General features: G+C 38.9%; 1 protein-coding gene across 8 annotated transcripts in view; it reads left to right on the top strand.

Annotated features, from left to right (window-relative positions):
• The window catches only part of TLN2 (talin 2), a 410,543-nt gene that overhangs the window by 235,889 nt on the left and 152,681 nt on the right, over window positions 1-21,973 (top strand). For all 8 annotated transcript variants that reach the window (XM_074327637.1, XM_019755358.2, XM_019755362.2 and 5 more), the window contains 3 exons: window positions 8,174-8,237; window positions 9,234-9,338; window positions 20,227-20,382. In XM_074327637.1, the coding sequence (XP_074183738.1) occupies window positions 8,174-8,237; window positions 9,234-9,338; window positions 20,227-20,382 (325 nt within the window). The remainder of the gene's footprint in view (window positions 1-8,173; window positions 8,238-9,233; window positions 9,339-20,226; window positions 20,383-21,973) is intronic.

Below are 21,973 nucleotides of genomic sequence, written 5' to 3'. Positions count from 1 at the left end.
AAATTTCCCCCTCAAACTCCAGATAATTCTCCTGTCAACAAGCAAAGCTTTTGACACAGTAGGAGGTCTTAAGTCAGTTTTTCTCTAGGCATCTGTTCAAACATATATTCCTCCTTCAGAGTTGGTCTTCTGTTGGGCTTTTGTCAGAATAATTTGGCTGTAGATTCTGTTTTCAAACTAACAATGAAGCAGACATTTCCGCTTTTATTCTTCGCCAGCTCTATCTCACCTCCTATTCCTCACCGCTACCCACCCTGGAGTTTCTTTATTTGCTTCCGTCCTGGGCTAGAGCTCCTCTCCATCTGGGGAGATGGTGAGCATTCAGTGGTCCTCCTAGCAGCAGCCTCCTATGGTTGGTCCCAACTGCCCCAAATACTTTCAAACCAGGAACCTCTGAATTTATCCTGCCCTCCGCTATCTGTGAGACTCTGTGGATTCCTGTCCTTACACTAAAGGGCATCGGGCTGGCTCAGGGGTACAGAACCGCTGTGTGTCTGAGATTGGTCCTCAAACCCTTTCCCGTGCTTTTCCCATGCCATCTTCGCTCTCTACTTCTTCCTACCCTAAGTATTACCAACTCGACCAATGCTTCCTTCCACCTGTGTCATCACCTCACTTACCAGGATTTATCCAATACTCTCTCAATGATGCCGACATTGTCATCTTTGAGTCTGGATTCAAATCCAAGTTCTCGAACTTCAGCGCACATCAGAATCGTCTAGAGGGCTTATTTAAACACACTGCTGGGCCTCACCTCCAGAGCCCCTTATTCAGTGGGTTTGGGGGGAAGCCTGAAAATTGGCACTTCTAACATGCTCCCTGGTGCTGCTAATACCGCAGGTCCTGGGCCCACACTTTGTGATACCAAATTTGAGATGTTACTGTCAGTTATGTGGTGATTCAACATAAAGATGGGACTGGGGAAACCTGGGTGTTCCAGTGTCCTTAGGGTGACACTGTCCTGGTCCCATCTCTGTACCTTCCCTCCCTCTCATTCCTCCCCTGTGCTGGGGGGGGACATTGCACCGCTTTGTGTGCTCGCATTGATGCCTTCACTCCTTAGGAATTGTTTGCAGTTCATACGAACAGTAATACTACCTAGGAATCCTGTCTCCTTTTCAGGTGATAAAACCAGCTTAGAGAGGTAGTGACTGGCCCACGGTCATGCAGCTACTTAGTGGCAGCTCTGGGACAGATGAGAAGCAATTAACATTTCCCCAAGTCATAGCCGCCTTCCATGGTCTTGCATACTTATTGCCAGACCAGCGCACCTCTTTAGGACACCTCTTGGAATTACTTGTAGAAGGAGCTTAAATTTTATACAAGAAAATGAGGTTTTAGTGAACACCTAGATTTGAATCCAGACCTTGTTCCCCCAAATGTGTTTATTAAATTCCTCTCCCTTCATTCAATAGCTTTGGGCATTTCTGAAAAATTGCCATCATCATGATTAGTATCACTATCTGATTAGGTGTTTCTGTTACTTGTCTCCTCTTTGCAGATTCTGAAATCCTGATCATATGGTGTATCTTTTGACTAAAGGGTGACTTGGAGGGACTGGGATTTGGAGTGGCTCAAGCATGGTCTCAAGGGTCCACAGATGAGGCATAAGGTGCTGGCTATGCCCGTAAGCAACATACTTAGCATCACTGAGCCTCAAATTCCCTGTATAAAATGGGATATTTTCTTCCAAGGGCTTTTGTCAGAATTGAGTTAGTCTGTATACACACGTACAGCACCTGAAACAGTGTTTGACTTCCAATACATGGCAGCTGTTGACAGTGGAAACCCTGACTGTGGGTTGGATAATCCCAGAAGTCATTTAAAGTACAGAACCCATGATATCCACCTCTCTAAAACCCTATGTTAACTTTCAACGTATGCACTCATTTGCCAGTCTTTTGATTCAGAACCAAATTTTCTTTGTGAGGATTCTCCTAGTTGGGGTTCTGTATTGTTTTTCTTGTATGAACCATGTCATCTAGGAGAGAATTTAAAGGCAATCATGAAGCAATCTGAAGACAGAATATTTTTAGTTTTATGAGTTTTCTTCTTTTCAGTGTTTTACAGTTGTCTCACATATCTAATTTAACAAATTAGATATATCTAATTTTGTAAATATGTACCTTTCGGAAGCTTTCACTAGCTCCCTTTTTGTACTATTTTAGCAGTTTATGGGCTATGTTGATTTGGTACATAACCATATGGTATCTAGCCAACAGCAAGACTGGAGAACAAATACAGCTAACTTGGCCAGAGTAGAAGTGGGAGCTCATGACAGAAGAGTCTGTTGACTGCAAAGCTTCAACCTCTCAGGCATCTTAGTAAGAAGATCTTTGAATAGTCTTCCTTCTTAGTGAGGGGAGGTGTCACGCGGGGTGGACTGCAGGGTCTCTGGTCCCGCTCCCCACATAAGAATGCAGGATATGGTGAGGCCAAAAAGGAACACCCACGGAGCCATAGTTAGGGGAGTCATACCACTATACTCTCGCTGGCGGCTGGGTTGGAGACACAGGAAGCAGGAGCCACACAATTCTCAACCCTCACTGCGCTGCTTGCAGACTCAGCCACCATCTTCTTGCTAGGCCCCCATCTGCTGCTAGCATAGCCACAGCAGTTATATTAGTGGCCAGTAGCTCACTGGTTACAACTGACGGCCAACTAGCCACAGCTGATGGCCATCCAATCACAGTTGATGGCCATTTACTAACTGAGCCAGCACCTTTCCACTTGAGGCTGAGAGTCTGGAAACTGCACTCCTGGCTCTGTCCCCACAGGAGGATCTATTATTACTGCACTCAGAAAAGGTTGTGTTTAAAAAGCTGGCAGTCGTGTTTGCAGGAGGCGTGAGGTCTAAATGCAGTCCTTACAGGCGGCTGTGCTTTTAGGGTGGGAATACCTAAGGACGCAGTGGGAGGGACTTTGCTTGGCCGCTTTGGTTAATTAGAAAAATTTCAATCAGGTTTGACAATCGGACCCATTTTCTCAGAGAAGGCTGACAGATTTCATTTGTGTGCATGTCCCAGATGCTTAGGAGCCTTCCAAACTTGGGTTTGGTAATCAAAACAACAACTGAGCTGGAACTGCTGCACCGCTGCCTGGCAGGCGGTGATGACAGGCTGCCTGCCCCTTCCAGCTCTGTGCTGACACAGTGCACTTGGCTGATTTACTCGGGGAAAATACACGCCGCCCTTGCGCACACACATTCACTTCATATTTTAAAATACCTTACATAAACTCCCCCATACTGACTCTTGCAACATCAGGGGTAGCACCCCTAGTGGAAGCTTCTGGAAGTTGTTTTTGGTACCTTCTAAACAAGGAAAGATTCAGTACCTACTGAAGAATGGGAAGGTTCGTTTGCAGAGTTTAAATTGAGGGCAGGTTATTGCTGCTCAGAACTTTCTTGCCATAAATGCCCAGTGTATTAGTCTACCTTTGCCTGGCCCCTGGACACCATCTGGTGTTCTTCTAGTACCAGTCATTGTTCTGAGGGGTTTGGCATGGGGCTCTTTTTTGGGTGATTTCGGTAACCTTCACCAGGTCCCTCTTTTTCGATGGCGCAGGAGCTACTGTGCAGAGGCCCATGGCAGTGGCCTGCTCCTGGTGCTGCATCACTGTCATTTTAAGTGTGTTCCTGGGGAAAGCCTGCAATAGCTGTGTGTTTGGGGGATCTGCTCTTGGTCTGGGAGGCCAGAAGCTCCCTGCTACTAACAAGTCCTGTGACGTTAGCTAGGTCACCTTGCCTCTCGGTGACTCAGCTTCCTCTTTTATGACATGGGTACCTTACAGATCTCGTAATCATTCATTTTTGTCCACAAAGTTGCTTATAGTCATAGCATCTGAGGTCCTGCCTCTTGGATATTTCTTAGATCCCTCCTGCTGATGGACTTGGGGGCCGAGTGTTCTGCCGGTGCTCAGACCTAGATCTCTGAATTCCAGGAAAGGTACTTAAAGCTTTTGTCTAAAGGTGGTTTGCAAATTGACCAGGTATCATTATTCAAGTCTGAATGTAGCCAGAATCTGGACTTGCCCTGTCCCTCCCGCCTTCTTTTTTCTGGGGCATTTTAAGGAAGCTCCCAGTCGGCATGTCATTTCATCTGTAAGTACTTCAATGTGTTTCTTCTTCAAAAAAAAAAATAATAATAATTTAATGGTTTTTAAAAAACATACAACAGAAAATCGATTCTAACAGCCAACAAAATTAGCAATAATTCTTTAATATTCATCTTTAATGTTCATCTAATACCCAGTGTCTCTTAAATTTTCCCCCATTGTCTAAAAAATGTCATATAATACTTGGTTCAGGATCCAAAAAAAGCCTATGTATTATATTTGGTTATGTTTTTTTTTTTTAAACAATCATACTATTGAGATATCATTCACATACCATACAATTCACCCATTTAAAGTGTACAGGTCAATGCTTTTAGTATATTCACAAGATTGTGAACCTTCACTACAATCTAATTTTAGAACATTTTTGTCTTTCTGAAAATAAATCTGTCCATTAGCAGTTGCTTCTCAGTTCCCCCATTCCCATCCCCAGCCTTTGCTACCACTGAACTTTTCTGTCTGTACAGATTTGCCTATTCTGGACATTTCATATAAATGGAATCATGTAATTTGTGGTCTTATATTATTGGCTTCTTTCACTTAGGGCAGGCTTTCCATGTTGGAGCATGTATCATACTTAATTCCTTTTTCCAAATAATGTTCCATTGTATGAATAAACCATATTTTATCTATTCATCAGTTGATGGACTTTTGAGTTGTTTCCACCTTTTGGCTATTATAATACTGCTATGAACAATCATATATAAATTTTTATATGTGGATGTATGTTTTCATTTTTATTGAGTGTATACCTAGGAGTAGAATTGCTGTTTAATGTCTTGAGGGACTACCAAATTATTTTCCACAACAGCTGCACCATTTTACATTCCTACCATCAACGTATGAGGGTTCCAACTTCAGACCCTCACCAGCACCTACTATCACCTGTCTTTTTTATTGTATTCATCTAGTGGATTTGCAGTGGTATCACACTGTGGTTTTTCTTTGTATTTCCGTGGTGGCTACCTATATTGACCGTATTTTCATGTGTGTTTGGCCATTTGTGTATCTTCTTTGGAGAAAAATCTATTCAGATCCTTTCTCCATTTTTTCAATTGGATTGTGTTTTTATATTTACTTGTAAACATTTTGATATATTCTGGATACCAGTCCCTTATCAATGATATAATTTCCAAATATTTTCTTCTGTGCATTGTTTTTGCACTTCCTGGATGGCATTATTTGCATTTCAAAGTGTTTAATTTTGATGTAGTCCAATTTATCTATTCTTTTCTTTTGATACATGTGTTGTATCTAAATGCTGTATTAATCTAAATTGTATCTAAAAAGTCTTTGCCTAACCCAAGGTCATAAAGATTTACTCCTATATTTTCTTCTAAGAGTTTTATAGTTTTAGCTCTTGTGTTTAGGTCTGTGATCCATTTTGAGTTAATTTTGTGTATGGCGTGAGGAAGGAGGTTTCAATTTCTTTGTTTTACCTGTCGATATCCATTTGTCTCAGCACCATTTGTTAAAAAGACTATTTCCCCCCATTGAAGTATCTTGGCACCCTTGTTGAAAATCTATTATGGTGACAAAGGGTCACAGTCTTATATGGTCATTACGTCCTAAGATACATAAATGTCAAATCACTATGTTGTACACCAAACCTAATATAACATTGTATGCCAACTATAATTTTTTTTTAAAAAGAAAATCAATTGACTAAAGTTAAGGGTTAATTTTTGGAATCTCAATTATATACCATTGACCTATATGTCTATTCTGATGTCAGTATTACACTGTCTTTGTTACTCTAGCTTTGTAGTATGTTTCTTAAAATTCTATTAATCTGGTACTTTCATTTCCACCACCAAGCCATTTATTTGAGGAACCTGGGTTATTTTTATAGAATTTCCCATGTTGGGATTTGGCTGACTGCATCCTGGAGGTATTCTCTTACCATGTTCTTCTTTCTTTTTGTAAACTCATGTTTAGATCTGGAGTCTTAATTAAATTCAAATTCAATTATATATTTGCTTATTCTTTATTTATTGAGAAGAATACTTCCTAGAGGGTGCTGTATACTTCCTGTTGCATCAGTCAGGAGGCATATGTTGTCTGGTTATCCCACTTTTATTAATATTAAAATTGGTCAGTGGGGTTTGATCAGATTGACCCATATATTATGAAGTTCCTCATTGACATGTCACTTACTGGTTTTAGCAGTCACTCATACTTATTTTGATCTATTGTTGATTTCATTAAGAGTTGTAAAATGATGGTTTTGGACTTCTATTATTCCTTCTGCACTTACTAGCTTTGTTTCTTTCCTTTTCTTTATCAGTTTGCAGTATGAGTTGATGCCCTAGCAACCTCTTAAGGTGACCAATGATTATTTTAAAGATCTTTATGGATTTTAATAGATCTGTTTTTTCCTCATTGCGGTGATCATTCTGTCTCATGCTCAAATTGCCCCATCAGGCGTGGGGATGTGGGTGAAGGAGTAGATGTTTCATGAATGGCCATGAATTACAATTGTTGAAGCTGGATGGTGGGTTCATTACACTGTTCTCTCTTCTTTTCTATAAGGTTTCAAAAATTGCACTATTTTTGGCCAATGGTTATTTCTTGGTGTTGGCTCTAGTCATTTTGATACCTTCTTTGATCTCAGGCCTAAGAAGCCCAAGGAAATTTTATGCATTTCCTGCCGCAGAGCTACACGGAGTCATCTCTGATTTCTTTAGTGGGAATGGTATTTGAAGACCCCTGGTCAAGGCGCTGGCGGTGCTTCTGGCCACCAGGTTGTCCTTGCTCTTGGCTCCCTAAAAGGACACAGCTAGAAATTATGTTTTTTAGAAAAAGAAAAATGAATCAGATATTCAGGTCAGTATTTCCAATTCAAATGAAAGATTGCAGGGTTTTAACTTTTTTTTGTTTTAGATATGGTTTCACTTACATGTGGAATCTAAAAACAAAACAAAACAAAAACAGACTCATAGAAACAGAGGCCAAAGGGATGGTTACCAGAAGAGAGAGGTTGGGGGAATGGGTGAAAAGGGGAAGGAGAATATAGTCAATAATATTGTGAGAAGCTTGCACGGTGACAGATGACGACTAAAATTAGCAGGGTGATCACATTGTAACGTATAAAAATGTCAAATCACTATACTGTACACCTGAAACTAATATAACCAACATAAGATCGTATGCTAACTATACTTAAAATAAATTTTAAAATATATTTTTATCTCTTTTATGCTAAAAATCTTGGTTACTGACAACTAACATAATTACTCACTTTATCCTAATTACATATAACATTTATAATATTACTTATGTAATATCCTAATTTTAGTGTGTGTGTGTGTGTGTGTGTGTGTGTGTGTGTGTGTGTGTGTGTAGGAGAGGGAGGGAGAGTACTGGTTTTAAAATAATAATATCCATATTTAACAAGTCTATGGTTTATTTACTCTTTAAGATAGATCTTACTAGGGATGTAGAGTGAAGAGACAGTTTTTCATGTTATTTGAAATAATTTTTCTCTTAATAGTTATGCTGTCAACTTGATATACTATTAAGTTCATTTGTTTTGGTTCACTTTCAATTTTCAGTTGTTGCTTTCCCTCTTGGTGATTTCATATGGTTCTAAAGTGAAAAGTATAAAGCAAGGAATATTTACCGAGGGTTAGTTTTCATCCTCGTTTCCTTCTCCCTGTTTTTCCCTTGCTCCCATAGAGAATCATTTCTACTAATACTAAGTATATCCTTTTATTGTTTTAAAAATATATGTTAATAATATAAAATGGAAACTATTTCCTCCCTTTCTTACAAAGGATAGCATGCTGTACATTCTGGTGCCCTTTGTGGTCACTTTACAGTATATCCTGGAAATTCTTTCTCATTTAACTTTGTTAGCTTGGCCCTTTTTATCAGACTGGTTTTATATTTGTGTCCTATTTAAGTGCATTGTGGGATGTGCCAGTTTGTTATTAATTATACCAGAAAATACTGGGAGAGTTAGTGACTTAACTGTGAGTTTTACGGAAAGTCTTTTCTTTCCATGTCATCAGAGAACAGGATAAATGCCTTAACTCTTTTCCTTTCTCTCTCTCAGTCTAAAGGAATTCCTGCCCAAAGAATACATCAAGCAGAGAGGAGCTGAAAAGAGAATATTTCAGGTATTGGGAATGTGAATTTATTATTCTCCTCACTCTCTGTCCTCATTTATTAGTATGAGAGGGACCTCTGAATATGATAGTTTTATACCCCATGCATGTACTCTGCTTATATAATAAATGATTAGTGACTCAAGAGTAAAGAAGCTGACAGTTCTACTTTGGGCAGATTTATTATCTTAATCCTTACCTTATTACTAAAGGTTACTTGGCCCTTCTGAGAAAAATGTGCATACATTTAATTTCGAAGGCATTATCTCGGTAGCATTGAAACATGGCAATTTGCCATTAAAATGCACTGGAGAAGCTACAAGTTGCTGCTATGTCCTGAGATGTGTTTCTTTTGAAGCTAGAATTTGAGAACAAATACTTTTTAAAAATCCAGGTATATTCTGAAAGTCAGAGTTGCATATTCTAGGCAACTAGTAAGAAAAGCCCTATCATCGACTTTGCTATGAAACCGTCATGCTGGTAAATTGAAAATATCAAAGTCATCTTTGGTGTTGACATATAAATATAAGTTGCAATAAATTTCATGTGTATAAAGCATATCTTTTTTTACCTGGTATTATTTCCAAGTGCTGTGATGCCCAGGCATTTGTATAGCCTGTTACTTTGGATGGATGTTGGCATGACATGTCTCCTGGACAAGAACATTTTTCTGGCTCTCATTCAAAGTGTTGGTTCTGAACCTTTTGGGACATGAAGTCCTTTGAAAATCGGATTACAGTTGTGGACCCTGTTCCTGCCACTCTACACATGCATGAATTGGGGCATATAGTTGTAAAATCTGTAGGGATTGGCCTGAAATTCTAGTTAAGAAGCCCTATGTTAGAGCTTTCTGTCAGTGGGAACGTGTCATGGAGGCATCTCCCACCCAAATGCCACTTACTGATCAGTCGTAGCCACTATATATGCGCCACATGTAGTAACTGTCTGTCACCAAATCCACCTGCTGGCCGAGTGCAATAACTGGTCCCACTACCATCACTTTGGCAGGAGCACAAGAACTGTGGAGAGATGAGTGAAATAGAAGCCAAGGTCAAGTACGTCAAACTTGCTCGGTCCCTCCGGACATATGGTGTGTCCTTTTTCCTGGTGAAGGTGAGTTGGGACAGTGGACAGAGTGTTTGCTGCTGCCACCTCGTTTTCTTTCATTAAAGTGTTTGCTGTTAAGGTTGGTTGGTTGTTCCTAGACCCCTAGGTTTGCAGATGTAACATCTGGATGATGCTGACCCGAGTTTAGCTGTGAAACAGACATGACGTGTGTAAGTTATGAGACTGGTGAGTGAGCCTGGCTGCCCGCAGGCCTCCAAGCAGCTATGTCTTGGCTTGGCTCGCTGACACTGCTCTAAAGCCACTGCAGGGGCGTGTTTCCTTTTACTCATTATGACTTTCCCCTGAGAATGTTTCACTCAAGACTATCAAGCGTGCCCTGGACTAAGGGAAGGTTGTTGACCACTGCAAACTAAACCAAATTCCTGTGGTAAATATGGAACTTTGTATACTTGTAGATGGGTCTTGGGAGTTCGGTGGTATTTAGACCTGTTTTCACTAGAATTGTTTGTTTTCCTACTATAAGGAAAGAGGTGGGTCTTTTAAACTCAACTTGTGAATTTCAGAGAGAGACGCTTGATAGATGTGTTCTTAAGTTGACTGAGCCTCATTTCTCCCTTGCACATCCTGAGCTCACGTACTCTATTTCAGTCCATCTTTTTGTTTTTCAAATAGGTCTCAGTTTTACACCAGAATATATCAGGCCCTTGCAAATGACGAAAACATAGCTGGATCACTTCGTTTTTAGGGAAGATAATTTATAAGTTGAGTTTCTTATATTTAGTGGGAGTTTTAACCTATCATTGAACTTTTAAATGGTGAAAATGCCTTCTAGGTTATAATGACTCCACTTCCCAATATAATAGCCATAGTAACATTTGGTAAGTAAATGTATGCCAGACATTTCTCATTTAACTCTATCAGCAATACAACAGAACTATCACTATTAACTGCCTTTTTAAAAAAAATTAGTTTCAGGTGTACAAAACAATGTACTAGTTATACCTTCCTTTTAAAAATGATGAAACAGATACTCTGGAAGGTGAAATGACTCAGCTGGAGTCATAAGGACACCATTTCATAAGGACTTGAATTCAGGTCTCTCTGACACCAAAGCCTGGGTTCCCAGCCACTGGGCTGTGCTCCCTTAACTAGGGTGACCTTATTTGACCTGCTTTCACCTTCCTAGCTCCCCACCCCCACCATAAGCACATGGTAAGATCTACTTGTTTTAGAAGAACTTGTTTTTAATTCATTATTCTGAGGGGTAATAGGTGGCAGCTAAGTTCCCATACCTCACAAGGACAGAGATTAAACAAATTTTCAGCATGTCCACTGATATTGGCATCACTTTCCATCTATTTTGAGATTTTGTGTGTGTGTAATCTTTCATGTATGAAATTCATTTCTTGTGTTCACATCATTTTCCACTAATGTCATCAGTCTTCACAGAGTGAGTTTCAGTGATGTGCATACAGGTCAGTAAATGTGGGAAAATAAATAGCACACAGTAAACTACATGTAATTAGAAAGGAAGAGAAACTGAACAGCAAGTTGCAGGGGAAAAAAAAAATTGTTCTCCGAAGACAATTTAGCACCTGAAAAAAAAAAATCTGCCCATGTCCAGTAGGATTAATTGGAGGTAGAGCACAGATCTTCTGGTTATTGCAGCAGAGTCTTGAAAATTTGATCAGATGAAGACTGCTCTGTTATAAAAGTATTTAAGGCAAAATAACTTCTTTCTTCCCTCTCTTCATTTCTTCTCTCTCTCTATCTCTGTCTCTGTCTCTGTCTCTCTCTCTCTGTCTCTCTCTCTCTCTCTCTCCCCCCCCCTCTCTCTCTCCCCCCCCGTCTCTCTGTCTGTCTGTCTCTCTCTCTCTCTCTCTCTCTCTCTCAATGACATCTCTTGGAAGAGAAGTCAAGGAGGTAGACAGCACTGACAACTTTCGTATAGATATGAGAGACCAGAATTTTGGTTTTCATTCACTTTATTTTTTGTCCCATAAATAAAAGTGAAAATACTGCTTACTTTAATGTTTTGGTTCAATAGTCCTATTTAGTATACATTTTATTTTTAAATTGAGATTGATGTTTGCTTGACCATTGTTTGCCCTGCTTTCAAAGTAATACAACTAAGAATTCAGAAATAATTCAGGAATAGTGAAGCCACTATTGCAAACAGTATGGAGATTCCTCAAAAAATTAAAAATAGAATTATATGATCCATTTTGAAATGAGTGGTACACTCATTTACTTCTGGATGATTATCTAAAGGAAATGAAGTCACTATCTCAAAGAGATATCTATACCCTCATGTTCATTACAGCATTATTCACAATAGCCAAGGTGTGGAAACAACCAATGTGTCCATTGATGAACAAATAAAGAAAATGTGTGTGTGTGTGTGTGTGTGTGTGTGTGTGTACATATGTGCAGTGTAATATTATTATTATTCAGCCATAGAAAAGGAAATCCTGCCATTTGCAACAATATGAATGGATCTTGAGGGCATTACACTAAGTGAAATAAGTCAGACAAAGACACATACTATATGATCCCACCTACAAGTGGAAGTTTTAAAAGCTGAAATCATAGAAACAGAGTACACTGGTGGTTGCGCAGGACCGGGGTGGGGGAAATGAGATGTTGGTCGGAGGGCACAAACTTATAAGAGGAATGGGTTCTGGAGATGTAATGCACCACATGGTGACTATAGTTAGCAGTAGTATTTCAAGTATTATATACTTGAAAGTTGTTAAGAGAGTAAATCTTAAATGTTCTCAACATAACAAAAAATGGTAATTATGTGAGGTGAAAGATACAACCTCACTGTAGTAATAATTTTGCAATGTATACATATATCAAATCATTATATTATACACCCTAAACTTCTACAATGTTATATGTCAATTATATTTCAGTAAAGCTGGGAAAAATATATGGCATCATATGATCACTTTATATAAAGCGACTAAGGTGTTTGATAAAATTTAGCACCCACTCATTATTAAAATACCTTTAAAATGCTGGAATACAAGTGTGCTTCTTCAACATGACAGAGTATTTCAAACCTGTCATCAGTATCCTACTTAATAAAGAAATGCTAGAGAGAAACCTATAAAAATTGGGATCAGAACAAGTTACCCTTTAACATGTTACCCTTCAACATTGTTTTGGAAGTTCATGAAAATGCAGTAAGATATAAAAAAAAAAATTTTTTTAAATATAACTTTAGGAAATGAAGGAACAAAATTATGTATTGCTATGATTGTTTATCTTATAACAAGATACATGGAATCATTTTTTAATTACTTGAAATAATAAATTCACAGGAAGTTGTGAAAATAATGCAGGGAATCAAAAAGGTAGGTATTAACAAGTGTGGGTGGAGACGTAGAGAAATTGGAGCCCTCATATACTGCTGGTGGAAATGTAAAATGGTGCAGCCACTTTGGAAAAGTCTGAAAGTTCCTCAAACGATTGAACAGAGATGACACATGACCTAGCAATTCCACTCCTGGGTATATATACCCAAGATAATTCAAGGCATATGTCCGCAGAGAAGGCTATACATAAATGTTCATAGCAGTATTTAGCGCAAAGATAGAAACAACCCAAATTTTCATCAGCTTGTGAGTAGGTTAACAAAACGTGGTGCACTCATACAGTGCAGTATTATTCAGCCGTAAGAAAGAAATGCAGTGTACGGATAGATGCCACAGGGTGGATGAACTGTAAACATTATGCTAAGTGAAAGAAGCTCATCACAAAATATGGTATATTGTATGATTCCATTGATAAGAAATGCCCAGAACAGGCAAATCTATAGAGACAGATGGTTACTTAGGAATGGGGTCAGGTGGCTGGGGAGAGGAGAGTGGTAGCTAAAGATACAGGATTTTTTGTTTGTTTGAAGTGATGAAAATGTTCTAAAGTTGTGGTAATAGTTGTGCATAACTATACATATACTAAAATCCATTGGTTCATGCACTTCAACTGGGTGCATTCTATGGTGTGTGAATTATATTTCAGTAAAGGTGTCTTTAAAAATGCAGAGAAGTTTCCTGTAACTTTCATCAAGTTTCCCCCAATGGTAACTGTAGTACAGTATCACAATCAGGAATCTACTTTGTACAATCCACAGACCTCACTCAGACTTCATGTTTTCCATGTACTCACTTGTGTGTGTTCTGTGCAGTTTTATTACACATAGATCCATGTAACCACCACTGTAACAAAATGCAGAACTCCATTCCGTCATCACAAGTATCTGTGGTGCTACCCTGTTGCGGCCATACACACCTACCCCTTCCTGCTTTTCCACGCCTCCTACGCCCTTCCCTTGGTCCCTCACCCTTGGCAACTACTGATCTTTTGTCCACCTCAACTTTATTTCAAGAATGTTCTATAAATGGAATCATGCAATATGTAACCTTTTGAGATTGGCTTTAGTATAATTCCTTTGAGATCCATCCCAGTCATAATGTCCATCAATTGTCCATCCCTTTTTATTGCTGAATCGTATTCCATGGCATGAATATACCACAGTTTGTTTAACCATTTATCACTGAAGAACGTTCAGGTTGTTTCCAGTTTGGGGCTATTATGAATAAAGCTTCTATGAACATTCGTGTACAGATTTGGGTGTGAATGTAAGTGTTCATTTCTTTGGGTTGATGCCCAGGAGTGCAATTGTTAGACCATATGAGAAGACGTGTTTAACTCTAAAAGAAACTGCCAAACTATTTTCCAGAGTGACTTACCATTTTACATTCTTACCAGCAGTGTATGAATAATCCAATTTCTTGTTCTCTGCATTTGGTGAATCATTTCTTTTTAATTTTAGCCATTCTGATAGGTGTTTAGTAATATTTTATTATGGTTTTAATTTGCATTTCTCTAATGGCTAATGATTTTGATCTTCTCATGTGCTTATTTGTCATCTGGATATCCTGTTCAATGAAATGTCTGTTCATGATTTTTGCCAATTTTCTAATTAGATCTTTTTTGAGAATTCTTTATGTATTCTAGGCCCAAGTCTATTGTTAGATGTAGTTCGCACATATTTTCTCCTAGTTTGTAGTTCTGTTTTCATCCTCTTAATTAGGTTTTTCACAGAGCTAGCATTCTTAATTTTGATGAAAGATGTTTTATCAATTTTTCTTTCTATGGATCTTATTTGTTATGTCTAAGAACTTCTTGTCTAACTCTAGGCTTCAAAGATTTTCTCATGTTTTCTTCTAAATGGTTTATTTTTAAATTAAATTTATTTGGGTGACATTGATTAATAAAATTATATAGGTTTTAAGTATACAATTTTATAATACATCATCTATATATTGCATAGTGTGTTCACCGTCCAGAGTCAAATCTCCTTCTGTCACCATATATTTGACCCCCTCTACCCTCTTTTATGTTTGGGTCCATGATGCATTTTGAGTAGTTTTGCATAAGATGTGCAATTTAAGGTCAGGGTTCATTTTTGGCCTGTGGATGTCCAGTTGCTCCAGCACTGTTTATTGAAAGAACTATCCTTTCTCCAGTAGATTATTTTTGTGTCATTGTCAAAATACAGTTGAACACATTTGTATGGATCTATTTAGAGTTCTCTTCTGTTCCATTGATCTATGTGTCTATCACTTTAGCTATATAGTAAGTTTTAATATCAAGTTGAGCGATTGTCTTCACTTTTTTCTTTTTCAAAATTGTTTTAGCCCTTTTAGGTCCTTTTCTTTTCCATATACACTTTAGAACAACCTTGTTTATATCAACAAAAAAACCTTGCTGGGATTTTGATAGGAAGTGCTTTAAGTTAATAGATCAGTTGGAGGAGAATTGATATGTTTATGATGTTTTTCAATCCACGAATGTAGTATTAGAGCCTCTGATTTTTTTTCATCAATATTTTGTAATTTTCAGTCGGCAGATCCTTGTACATGTCACACGACATGCACAGTCATTTTGATTTTTAGAGTTATTTTAAAATTCAGTAAATCAGTCAAGTAAATTGACAAGACATATATCAACAGCATTAAAAAAAACCCATTGGTGTGTGTGTAGTGTGTATAAAGCACAACTACTTAGAATATATGATCCAAAGAGATCATATACAGAATAGCACAGACACAGAAATTGTATGCTGAAGGGATGGTAAGTTTTTTAAAGGCTCAAGTAACAAAGATCTCAGATCCCCAACCTGAACATAGCATTCAATTGTGAGGGAGATTCACTGGCATAATTTAGGAAATAAAAGTTATTCTATCTGGGGGGTGGGGGGTGGGGGGTGGGAGATGAGGGTAAGGGGGATCAAATATATGGTGATGGAAGGAGAACTGACTATGGGTGGTGAACACACAATGGGATTTATAGATGATGTAATACAGAATTGTAACACCTGAAATCTATGTAATTTTACTAATTGTCACCCAATAAATTAAAATAAATAAATAAATAAATAAAAGTTATTCTATCTTCTCATTGACTACTTTTATTAGCTCCTATTAGATATTCTAAATTAATTGATGAAATGGTAATATACTATATTTTTAAATACTGATAATGAAATGCAATCATACAACATGGGTTTGACATTTGTCCTAGATATTCAGAGAGAACTAGATTGATATTTTTATAGGTGTCTCCATCATATTTTCTTCTATATCTATGTGCATTTTGAGTGTTATATCTTATGTTGTTACAATGGAAAGTGCTCAGGTGCTGGGAGTCAGGAAGATGGGCCCAGAATCCGGGATGGCAGTATACACTTATGTGAGAAATAGCAGAAATGTGTATGGCCATGAGAGACATACCTAGCCTCCCTAGACCTCAGTTTCTTCATCTGAAAGTGGGAGTGGTAATTCCTTGCAAAACTCTAATGAAGATTAAGTGAGCTATGTACGTAAACAAGGGTAGTGCCTGGAACTAAGGATATTTGATAAATGTTCGGTTAGCCCAGCCGGTTACCTCCTCCCACATCTTCCTAATCCCTGGCTCCTGAGTCCTCCCAACTTTTATTTGGCTTTTGGTGTCTGTGATGTAGATCAGGGGTTCACAAACTTCTTCAGTAAAGGGACTAACAGTAAAAATCTTAGGCTTTGCCAGCCATACCATTCAGCTCTGCTTTTGCAGTAGGAAAGCAACCATAGGCAATATGTAAATGAATGAGCATGCTTTTGTTGCTGTAAAGCTTTATTTACGGACTCTGAAATTTAAATTTCATATAGTTTTCACGTCTTGATTTTGTTTAAACCATTTAAAAATGAAAAATTCAGTCTTAGCTTTCAGGCCATTAAAAATGGGCAAAAAACTAGACTTAACACCACCTATAGGTTGCTGACCCAGATACAGAGAATGTCTGTAAACCCTATAATGACTCCACAGGGAACAGTGTTATATGGCAGTTTTCTCATTGGCTAGTGACATATGCTTTGAAAAGAAAGACCTGGGTTTTTATTCTGCCTTTGCTACTAAGTTTGACCTTAGCTAAGTTACTTTACCGTCCATCTCTAAACCTGTTTGCTCACCTATAAAATTGTGACTTTTTATGAGGTTTAAATGAGGTAATATAGAAAAGGGGACTGTTGCATGTAAGATCTCAATAAATGGGAGTGATGAATGTCTACAGTTTTCCTCTTCCATTGACTTCTTTCTCATGTTACCATGATCTGCTAATCAAAACCCCATAAGCAATGGCAATGCAGTTTCCGCGACCTGCAAAGGAAGGATCCTGTTTCATTCCAGAAAATCCTTGTATAAACCTTCTCACTTCTAAGTTTCCCTTTGAACTTTCCCTGTTGTCATAATCAGAGCCTTGAGGTGAGATACCTGGGGAGCTGACCCTGAACTGTAAAAGATCACAGAGGGCATTCAGAGCATCTCAGAATCAAGTCAAAATGAATTACCAAGTGTTTTTAGAAAGAGAGACAGCTAATAAACAGGGTCTTTAACCCCCAGTTTTGCTCTTGAGCAGCCATCCCTTTCTGCCATGCCCCTAAAAGAAGAAGTATAATGGTGACAGCACAGCGCGCAGGCCAGCAATTTGGCTGGGAGCCAGTATAGGATTCTCGTGAGCACAGCTGGATCAAGGGCTTGGGCCACAGCCTGCCGAAAGCTTAGCCTGCTTGCCTCGCTCTCCCCAATTTTGAATCTCAGGTGTAAAACTCTGGTGATTTAAGAATCAATCTCCACACCTGTGAGAAGAGCCTGAGGCAGAGCAGGTTTGATCAGAGCCAGCCGCCAGGACTAAACCCACAGTAATGGTTGAAATGCGCTTGAAAGAGGAGGGGTGGGACTTATTATTGGATGCTGCCTCTCTTTGGTAGAATGCATATATTCTCCTGCCTTGAAGTTATGCAAGCTCGAGACATCTTCAAAACAACCAAACTAATGAGTACTACCTTGAGAGAGAAGTTTCTGTAGCTGGCAAAATCGCAGCTACAGCCTCTGCATGTGTCTGTGCATGAGAAACAAGTCTTCTTCTGGAGGTAAAAGGACAGTGTAGTTGAAGGTTGGAAATGAGAGGTGTGGAAAGACTGAGATATGAGCTAGAGGGAGGAAGAGGGAGACTTGTTTCCTCAGGACCCTCTCCTGATATGCAGGCTTTGCCACTGAGGGTCTAAGGCAGGTCTTCGGTAGGGGACAACCCCACATCGCTAGCGCAGATCTAAGCCATTTGCTGTTTGAACTTCTCTCCAGCTAATCTGAATTATCTGTGGGTAGGCCCTGAAATACTTTTGTCCCTTGAAGGTCTCTGCTGCTGAGTTACAGTATTTTCTGCATTCCTTATATACCCTTCCCCTCAATCGTGACCTTCTGATGGCCTGCCCACAGTAAGTCATTTGCTTGCTCACTGTGGCTTCCTCTCCCAGGCCAGACTGATCTCCACCCGAGTCAGGGCAATCCCTCACCCCAAAGCCCCTCACTGTGGAGGTGCAGATGGGAAAGGAGGAAGGCAACAGCTGCAAACCATATTTTATTCCTCATCCCCTTCCTGGTCCCATCCCAGCAGCTGGGCTGGTGCCAACCCGGTGTGACTAAACTAGCTGCCTAGAGCCTCTCCTGTGGCCCCGAAGCCAACTAACTGGCATCATCCACCTGCATTTATGTGACCTCCTGTAGAACTGCCCTCTCTTCACAAAGAATCGGACTCTTCCCGGGTTTTTGTAATGACTGGGAGTTTCTTACAGGGCTGTGTTCCCCTCCTCAGACACCCACATAGGACACTGATGTCATTATCTCCTCCTCCTGAGAGGAACCTGGAGGTGTGCTATGTATGACCTTTACCATCTGATGGTTTAGGAACGACCCATGGGGCCTGGGACAGTGTATTTTTTTTTTTCTGTTTTCTAATTGCTTCCCTCAGAAGAAGTGCACCATGGTAGACACTCTGCTTTTGAAATCAGAGATGTTTTTGAGCTGCTAAATTTGTACTCTAATCGTGGCTTTACCCCTCACTATTGTCTGTCTTGGGAGAGTTGCTGGCCCCTTCATTTCAAAATGGGGATCATGATGATGATACCAACATTTAGGAGATGCTCTGAAAATTAATGAAAAATATTTGTTGATTAATTAGTGTGGTACACTTCTGCCCTGTTTTAAGTGGCTGTCTCCGTGCACATACACCCACTTACATACACACTTTGTGCTAATTTGTACATGTATTCCTTGGAGAATAATGCTGTCAGCATTGCTAGGTTTCAGCAAATATTATGTGAAAAGTTTGTTTTTTTCCCCTGACAACTATAGAAATAGATGTGTATTAAATGAAATTTGGGGAGTAAGGAAAAGCACAAGAATAATGCAAATCCCTTGAGATGATCGTTGCTACCATTTTATCACGTAATGAAATTTTTTTTAAATGTTTAATATTTTAATTTAAAAATTTTATATTTAAAGTGTTATTTCATGTAGGATTAGGCTGTACAAGCTTTTATAATATGTTGTGAATACTTTATTGCCATGAATCCAATTGTTTTCCTATAATATGATTTTTAATAGTTGTACAATAGTCTGTTATTTGGATATATTGTAATTTATCAAATCCCTTATTATTGAAAATTTGGTTATTTCTAGTTTTTCACCGTGATAAACCCTTGCAGCATAATTTTCTTGCAACATAATCTTCACATTCATTTATAACTTGTTTTTTAAGAAGCTTATAAATGCAAAATGTATACAAAGGAGAAATATTTCTAAAGCTTTAGATTGTTGACACATATTCTTCCGTAAAGTCTTTGCCATTTTAAATTCTCATCAATAGTGCTTTCCTTTATGCCTTACTCAATTCTGAGTATTAATTTTTTCTAAACCTGCCATTTTATGTACATTAAAATTTATTCAATTGCTTATTATTATCTAATTACTTTATTTTAAGCACATTCTCTGTTCATGTTCTTTGCTAGTTATTTTTATTGGTTTATGATTATCTTCCACGTACACAGTATATGAAATTTTTATTGTCTTATTTGTCGTAAATACTCCTCAGTCATTTGCTTTTTAATTCTGGTTTCTTTTTCTCCTATTTCTCTTTTTGTTTTAGCTGTATTGAAGTTTCCATATATTTTATAGTTAAAACTATTAACCTTTTCCTTTATGGTTTATGTTGGTGTTGATGCTAAAAAGTCATTTCCTACCCAGGAGTCACACAAATATTCATCTTATTCACCTGTTTGTTCTTCCTAAATTATTAACCTATCTTGAATTTGTTTGGGCATGAGTGACAGGTAGCGATCCATTATTTTAATAGGCATGGTTACTATTTCTTAAAAAATTATTAAAACTAATCAGAAAATATTTGTAAGAGCCAGTAGTCTTACCTGTTTTGAAGTGCCGTGTATGTAGGTTTACCTCAAGTAAAACATGATGAAATCACCGATTATTTGGCAAAATCAGATGTATTCAGAGGAAGAGCACTGACTGTTGGCACCTCCTGTTGCAGGAAAAGATGAAAGGCAAGAACAAGCTGGTGCCTCGCCTGCTGGGGATCACCAAGGACTCGGTGATGCGGGTGGATGAGAAGACCAAGGAAGTGCTGCAGGAGTGGCCTCTCACCACGGTCAAGCGCTGGGCGGCCTCACCCAAGAGCTTCACGCTGGTAGGGACCGGCAGAGGGCAGCGAGGGGGCCAGCGTGGCTTTGGGTGATGTCATGGAGCTGGAGAAGCAATAGAAGTCCACTGGGTTTCCTTGGCCTTAGAGAGTAATGTGCAGAAGACAGACGGATGGAGTCCATGGGGTCGGGGCGGGGACTGGTCCACAAGTGAGGGAGGTGTCAGCAAGCTGGGTCTCCTTGTCCACCTCTTCGTCTCTGGTGCTTTAAGTTTGTCTTAGTTCGTTAACCAAACAGAGCCACTCACAGGGTGATTCTCAGTGTCCTATGGCCTTGATGCCATCCCTAGCATACCCTCTAAGGAAAGTTTCTAATGCTCTGAGGCTCGTACAAAGGCTCCCTCTTCATCTCCGGTTGTTTTGGAAGTTTCTAAGAACTGTGACATCTTACTGAGGTGTATTTTCCCAGCCTGCCCCAAAAGAGAACATGCTGTAATAATAGTGGAAATAGCATCGTCTTTGGGTAGTAGTCAAACCCAGCCTGTCATTGCCTAGCTGTATGACCTTGCTCAAAATCTATCCTCTCTGGTCCTTCATTTCCTCAGCTGTAAAATGGGAATAGTAATAGCTAGTTGATAGAGTTGCTGGGATCAAACAAGCAAGATGATGATAAAATGCCCATTGTGGAATACATGGAAAATAGGAAGAATGTGTATTGCCTTCAAACCTCTGAATTCCTCCTCCCAACCTCAATATTTGCTCTTGGCAGAGTACAACTGTGTAGCCTTAACGATAGCCACACTTACATGTGAGAATTGATAGTGCAAGTTGAACAAGAAGAGAAATAAAAAAAATGTTGAAATCTGTCCATTTCTTCACAACTCCTGAAGTGTACTATTCTCCAGCTCTAGTGAACACTTGAAATATCAGCTTGCATTGAGGCAAGATCTCATAACAGGGCATCAGAACAAAAGGTATAAAGAAGTGGCCTTGGAGGGCATAGTTATCTAATTTAATCATTGATTGATGGACTCTGCCAGTTGGAAGGAATCTTCAGAAAACATACCTTCTTTCTTCCTGCAGTCAGTCAGTGACAACTCTACCTGCATGGCCCTTAAAAATGGGTGTTCTCATCTTCCATTGTACGAAGTTGTGGATCATTTCTGCAACAGAAAAATCAAGAAATCAATATAAACATTTTATTTAGAAATATTAGGAGAAACTGCAAAAAAGGTTGAAAGTGGTTGCGGGCTGGGGGCTGGGGAGAAAAACAGAAGGCAGAAATGTGCACTACATGGGACAGCTGTGTTTTGGTGTATATTGTTTAATACGATTGGTCTTCTAAAAGTAGGTCTAAGTACTGCTCTGTTAAACAAAAATTTATTTAAAAAATAAGAAATAGTGATGAATCTCAGTAACTACCTCAAGCAAAGGAGAGAATTAGATCCTGTTAGTTGAAGGTGTTGTTCCAGCCTTCTACATCCCGATTAATTTTCCATCTAATAATTCTATGAATTTCTGAGAGTGAAGATTCTAACAACAATTCTGGAATTTTCTGTATCTCCCTTCATCTCTGTTAGTTTTTGCTTTCGTGTTTTGAAGCCCTGTTGTTTGATGTCTATATGTTCTCCCTCTATCT

This window comes from Rhinolophus sinicus, linkage group LG03 (genome assembly GCF_036562045.2).
Source record: "Rhinolophus sinicus isolate RSC01 linkage group LG03, ASM3656204v1, whole genome shotgun sequence".
Taxonomy (NCBI): Eukaryota; Metazoa; Chordata; class Mammalia; order Chiroptera; family Rhinolophidae; genus Rhinolophus; species Rhinolophus sinicus.
Note: the sequence above shows the minus strand (reverse complement) of the source record. Positions and strands in the feature narration are given on the sequence as shown.